This window comes from Camelus dromedarius, chromosome 31, assembly GCF_036321535.1.
Source record: "Camelus dromedarius isolate mCamDro1 chromosome 31, mCamDro1.pat, whole genome shotgun sequence".
In the NCBI taxonomy this organism is placed as follows: domain Eukaryota; kingdom Metazoa; phylum Chordata; class Mammalia; order Artiodactyla; family Camelidae; genus Camelus; species Camelus dromedarius.
In genome coordinates, this window is record NC_087466.1 from 19,815,880 (window position 1) to 19,822,624 (window position 6,745).

Below are 6,745 nucleotides of genomic sequence, written 5' to 3' on the forward strand. Positions count from 1 at the left end.
AGAAATTGGAACCCTCTTGCATTTCTGGTGAGAATGCAAAAGGGTGCAGCCGCTGTGGGAAACAGCCTGGCAGTTCCTTGGTAAGTTAAACATAGTTACCACGTGACCCATCAATTCCACTTGTAGGATCTGCTCAAGAGAAATGAAAACATGTACATAAATGTTCATAGCAGCACTATTCTCAATAGCCAAAAGGTAGACACAACCAAAATGCCCATCAGTTGATGAATGAGTAAATAAAATGTGGTGTTTCCACACAATGGGATATTATTCAGACAAAAAGAAATGAAGCAAGGACATGTGCTACAACTTGGATGGACCTTGAAAACACGATGCTCAGGGCAAGTAGCCAGTCACCAAAGGTCACACAGTGTATGATCCATTCATGAGAAATGTCCACAACAGGTAAATCCATAGAGACAGAAAGCAGGTTGGCAGCTACCCGGGGGCAGAAGGACTGGCAGGGAATGAGGAATGACTATTGATGGGTCTGGGTTTTCTTTTTGGCGTAATGAAAATGTTCTAAAATTGACTGCAGTAATGGCTGCTCAACTCTGTGAATAAACTAAAAACTATTGCATTGTATGCTTGAAATGGGTGAATTGTAAGCTTTGTGAATTATATTCATTAAAGCTGTTTCCCCTCCCCCCAAAAAAACCAAAGGTATTTAAAAAAAGGTATTTTGTAAAACCGTAAACTAAACAAAGTTTCATCATTGTTGCCTGTATAGAATGCTGGTTTAAAGCATGGATACTGAGGCCCGATGGCCTGAGTCTGAATTCTGTTTCTGCCACTTATTAGCTGATCTTGGATAAGTTATTCAACCTTCAGGTGCCTGAAATGAGAAAAATAGTGTAGTATCTACCCCTGTGGGTTGTCATGAGGATTAAATGGTTAATATATGTAAATGCCTGGAGTAGTGCCTAGCACCCAGAAAGTGCTAAAGATGTTTGCTGATTCCTGGTCCTCCTACAGCCCATCACAAGCCGGCCCAGATGGCCGGATGTCCAGCATCGCCTCCATTCATCTCTTAAATAAGTTCCTAAATCCCATCTCCTTTGTCAGGAAGCCTGCTGCACTGGGGAAATGAGAGGTAGTAAGTATTCGCACAGCTGATTCAAGGTCACCAGGGGAGGTGACGGGTGGGGCTGGAGGGCGGAAGTGATGGTGGAATGATGGAGTGGGCATGGGACCTTCCTACACGCAGGGCAGGCTGGAAGCAGAGTCAGGCTCTTCCTGCCCTGGTCCCCTCTGCTCCCACCTGGCACAGGCTGAGCACACAGAGGGCCCCAGTACCTCCCTCACTTCAGCTCCTTCCCTTTTTCCTCACTTGCTCTGCTCTAGACACACTAGCCTTCTTTGTGTTTCTTGAACACACCAAGCTCATTCCTACCTCAGGGCCTTTGCACTTGCTGTGCCTCTTGCCTAAAATGCCAGATCTCTCTATGGGTGGCACCTACACTTCATTCAGATCTCAGCTCAAATGTCACCTACCCAGGGAAGCCTTCCTGACTGTCCCATCTACCAGACCCCAGCCCTGGCCAATCTCTTTCCTTGTTTTATCTTCTTCATGGCACTTATCATAAGCTGAAATTTTTAAAAACTTAAAAAAAAAAATCTATCTCTTTACTCTAGAATCACACCCTTCCACAGAGTAGCCACAAGCCACATGTCTCTGCTGAGCACCTGAAATTTGACTGGTCTAAACTGGAACATGCAGTAAGGGTTAAACATGCACTGAATTTCAAAGACATAGGAAAAAAAGAATGCAAAATATCTCACTAATAACTTTTTTGTAACTATGTGTGGTGATAGATGTTAACTAAATGTACTGTGTTTAGTTTTATAATATATACGTGCATCAAATAATGTTGTAAACCTAAAACTAATACAATGTTGTATGTCAATTATACCTCAACAAAAATATTTTTTTACATTGACTGCATGTTGAAATAATATTTCGGATAGACTAGGTTTAATAACATATGTTATTAAAATTAACTTCATCTGTGTCTTTTTTATTAATGTGACACACCACATTGTATTTCTATGGGACAGCACTGCACTGGAATGTCAGGTCCTTGAAAGCAAAGACTTTATCAGTTGTGCTCACCAGTGTCTCCCAGAACAGTGCCTGGTGCATCGTAGGTACTCAATGAATGTATCTGTTAACTGATTAAATGAACAATGTATACTGTTTACATTATATGCAACTGTATCTGCACAGCCACTGCTTTCTAAAGTCTATTCGTGTGTTCTTCCTGTCTTCCCTGTTACCCACTCACTGCCTGAGATGAGGAACTGGTTTTCCTTTCCTCTGCATCCATCATGTCACCTAGGGGGGGCACTTTGCAAGCTGTGGTCAGTTGACTGGTTTGCACACTGAGTCACCAGGTAAAATATGACAAGACTGTGGCCTAGGTCTGAGTGATGAACAGAACTGAGGAAGACAGGGTTCAAGCCTTACTGGAGCCAGATTTGTTGAAACAGAAATAGAAGGAAGGAAGGGAGCAAAGCGAAGGAGGGAGAGAAGAACAGACAGATAAGATCAAGGACATACTAAGAAGACTTTTGTGGAAATGACACCTTGAAGAGCCTTTGAGGTTTATGAAGATGAAAAACAATCAGACAAGTCTCTTGATCCCAAGAGTACGATGGGGACTGGAGTTGGGATGGGAAAACAAGGGATTCTGTCCTCCAAATTGGAAAAGATCATCTTCAGTGTTTACAAACGAGCCCTGGCGGTGAACACACTGGTGTTTACTTCCAGGCTGAGAGCGAGCGTTCCAGAGGTGACAGGTGCAGCTGGCTGGGACTTCCACCTGACTCCAGGCCTAGTGGCCTCTGATGGCTCCCCAGGGTGGCTCCCAGTCCAGCTGCAGCAGAACTAAAATGCTAGGGGTGGGGACAAAGGTGCCAGGCCTTCTTGTGTGACCTGGGCTAAGTCCCTTAGTGCCTGTCAATAAGAGGCAGATGCATGAGGGGAGCTCAAGGTCCCTTCCTTCCCTGACTCTCTGGGAGAGGAGGGACCCAGGGTAGGAGCAGGGGTACCCGGGGTGGGGGGGGTGGAGTCTCCAGTATCAGCCTAAGAACACCCAGTGAAAGCCTCTCCCGGCCTAGGAACAATAGTTAACACACGTAAGGCCCTCCAAGTGGGCCAGGTTTTGTCCTGAGCTCTTTAATTCTCACCACAACCTGATGAGATGGGCACTATTATTCTTTCCATTTTACAGCTGAGGAAACTGAGGCACAGAGAGGTGAGGTGACTTGCCCATGATCACACAGCCCGGGAGTGACAAGCTTTGAAACCAGGCAATCTAGCTCCAAAGCTCCTGCTCCTCCGAATCTTGACATTAATTACAGGCTGGGGCATTTTCAAGCTCCCAGTGTGATCTGGAAATGCTGCCTAAGGCTTGGGAGCTTGGATCTCTTACCTGACCCCAGGGTGTAGGGACCTTTGAGGACAAACACAATCAAACCTCCAAAGCACTAGTGCTCTGTCCCAAAGGATCTGTCCTCAGGTTAAGATTGTCGACAAATAGCCTGGGATGTTTCCCTTGAAAAGACACAGATCTCAAAGTACACAACAGGTCACAGCTAGTCAGAGAGGTTCAGAGAGGCCAAAGACTATGTCCTAAGGCCACACAGCAAGTCAGAGTCCCCTCAGACACCCAAATTCCCCAAGGAAAAATGTTTCCTCCCATTCTCAGTCTGAAGGGTCTGACAAGAGTTTCCCGGGGCTGAGGCTGGGGCAGGAAACCACACGTCTGCCACTTCCTTTTCCCCAGGCACCTTGTCTGGACTCCCCCGACCAAGCCCAGTGAGGAGTCCCTGATTCACAAGCGCAGGGGGATCCGTGTTCACGAGGCAGAGGCTTAGCCTTAAAGCTGCCCCAAATCACCTTCCCCCAATTCAAAGAGGGTGGGGAAGAGGCACTAGAATCCCCACCGGGGCTGGGACTCTCTCAGCACTAACTTGGGATGAGATTGTCAGTTTCTTCTTCTGTAAAATGAAGATAATAACCCCTACCTCACAGAGTTCTGCGAGGATTAAAGAGAAAATAAAGGAAGGGCAACCACCTCCGCTTAATAACAGAAGGAACCCTAGAAAGTCGTTTGCAAATTAGAACCCAGAGACTGAGGGTCAATGAGCTCAGTGGCTGGAGGTCACATCCCCTTGGCTCTGGGGGTTCTGGACGGGGATGAAGATAGGGGGCTGGTGTCACATCCTCTCACTGTAGCACTGCCGGGCAGGGGGGCTTATTTTATTTCTGGAAAAGAATGGTATTATTTAAGCACTTTAGATACTATCCTATTTAATTCTTATAAGATGGGTCCTGTTAGTATCACCATTTGATATGTGAGGAAATAAAGCACAGAGGATTTAAGTAACTTACTCAAGGTCACACAGCTATTCGATAGTAAAGGTGGGAATGGAACTCAGGTCTGACTCCAAGGAACTACCCCTTATCTCTGGGGTCGTATATGCCAGTGGCCCCTGTCTGGGCAGAAGAGGGCCAAGGGCACCCCTCTCTCCCTCATCTAATCGGGTCTCCTCTAGTCTACTCAGTGTATACACATACACGTGTGCACCTACGCGTGCTCAATGCTCAAGGGCCCTCAGGTCCCGGCGGCCCCATAGCCCAGATGGGCAGACTGAGGCTACCGCCCACCTTCTGATGCTTGCGCTCCTTCTCGATGCGATCCATCCTCTCCAGGCGCAGACGGTCCAGCTCGAGGCGCAGCTCGTCCAGCTCGGGAGCGACGTGGTGGCGGCTGACCAGCACCTCCAGGATCTCCAGGACGCGCACGACCTTGGGCATGAGGCGCGCGATGGCCTCGCAGCCGTGCTGGTCGATGACCCGCTCGAACTCGTGGCCCACGAGCGACGCGATGTCGTACACGTCCATGACGGTCAGCTCCGCCACGTTCTTCTCCAGCGCCGACTCGGCCGCCAGCGACGACCCCCGGTCCTCCTCCATGGCCCCCCGTCCGTCCTCTCCCCCACCCCGCAAACTAGTGCAACTCCCAAACTTGCCGCTGTCGAGGGCAGCGCCGGGCCGGGCCCACCTCGCGCCGCCGCCGCCGGCCCGCACTTAGCTGGCCCTCGGGCGAGGGCGCACCGGGCGGGAGGCGGGCGTCGGCATGGGCGGAGGCGGCGGGCCGGGAGCCGGGGGTCAGCGCGCGGGGTGCGGGTCTAGGTGCCGGTTCGGCCCGGAGCCTGCTCCCCAGCGGGAGGAGGAGGAGGAGGAGGCGAGGAAGGCGCGCGCGTGCGCAGGCCCGCGGCGCCTCCCAAGTTGGGAATCCGAGTTGGGCGCAATGGAGGCGCGGGGTCTGGCTGGAGAGGGGGCCCCGTTGCCCTCGGAAACGGTCCTCGCCGGAGGCTCGCCCCCACGCCCGGGGCCTGGGAAGGAAGGGCGGCCGCGGCTCCTCCGGGAAACTTTGGCGGCGGCGGCGAGGCCGGGTGACCGACTCCCCCCGCGGGGATGCCGCGCGCCCCGCCCCGATCCCGGCCTGGAGAGGGGCGCGCCCGGCTTCCGCCGCCCGAGGGCGCCCTGGGGTCCCCGCGGCCGCGGCACCCCCACCCGCCGACTCCGCAGACCCCCGCCCCCTGCTTCACTCGCCAGACCCTCCTTCCCCGCTCCAGCCGGCGCCCCCACGGCGTCCGGACGCGCAGCCCCCTCCTCCGGCCCGGTCCTGGCTCCTCCTCTCCCGCTCCCGCCCCGGAGGGGCCGAGACTAGCCCCGAGGAGAAGGGGCGATGGTGGTGGCGGTCGCTGGTCTCTCTGGACGATTCACAGCGTCGGGGTTGGAGTGGAGGGCTCAGGAGGTGGACTCCGAAATGGGGCCCATCCTGGGGAGGAGTCAAAGACCCTCCCGGCCGATCCGGTCACCAGGGGGACCTGGCGGCCCCGGGCCCTGCGCTCCAGGAGAGGCGCCCCGGAGAGGGGCAGAAGGGTCGAGGGGTTCTCTGCTTCCTAAGCCGCCAGGCTGCCCCGCCCGCCAAGCCACGTCCATTAGCGGCTCCTTGTGACATAAACACCACTTCACAGAGGAGGTGAGGCCAGGATTTGGATCTCAGTTTTCTTGTCCCAAACCTCTGTCCTTTGACCTGGCTAAATCATCTAGTCCATCAGACCACCCTTCCCCGCCCAGGAGAGCCTTTCCTGAACCTATAGCCCCACCCTTCCCACCCCCACGCGTGGGTAAGTAGGGACCCTCCTCTGCATCCCCACAGCCGGCCACCTACTCCCATAAAACTGCTCTTAGCATAGTGAATTTCCACCGTGGTTACACTGAAACGCCTCCCCCAACACTGTGAGGGCCTTGAAGGCTGAAAAAAAAAAAAAAAAAAAACCCGAACGCCCTTGTAGCTATAAAGCCCACCCCAACCAGACACGTATTGATTAAAACGAAAACTTTTTAAAGTTTAAAATCTATTGGACATTTGTTCTTTTCTTTTGCTTTGTATTTGCTTTAAGCATATATAGCATTTATCATGTGCCATGCATTATTCTAGGTACTTTACAAATACTTCCTCATTTACTTCATGCTTCCCAAAGTGTGGCCTGAGGACCCCTGGGATTCCCCAATATGCAGTCAGTCTCTATAAGGTCCCTTTTGCTGGCTGTGTATCAATGAGAGGCTAGATGTTCTTCACATACATAACACACAACAGCTCATCATGATAGACTGAATATGCAGATGCAGATTTGAGGATCCAGCTCTCCCTGATAATGAGCTACA

General features: G+C 52.0%; 1 protein-coding gene across 3 annotated transcripts in view; it reads right to left on the minus strand.

The window, feature by feature from the left end:
- RILPL1 (Rab interacting lysosomal protein like 1) overlaps window positions 1-5,444 on the minus strand; it is a 37,164-nt gene extending 31,720 nt beyond the window's left edge. For 2 of the 3 annotated variants that reach the window (XM_031442551.2, XM_031442552.2), the window contains exon 1: window positions 4,673-5,444. In XM_031442551.2, coding sequence (XP_031298411.2) covers window positions 4,673-4,981 — 309 coding nt within the window. In that variant the 5' untranslated portion in view covers window positions 4,982-5,444. The remainder of the gene's footprint in view (window positions 1-4,672) is intronic. The other variant, XM_010986335.3, reaches the window with a different exon arrangement.
- Window positions 5,445-6,745: the final 1,301 nt, after the last annotated feature.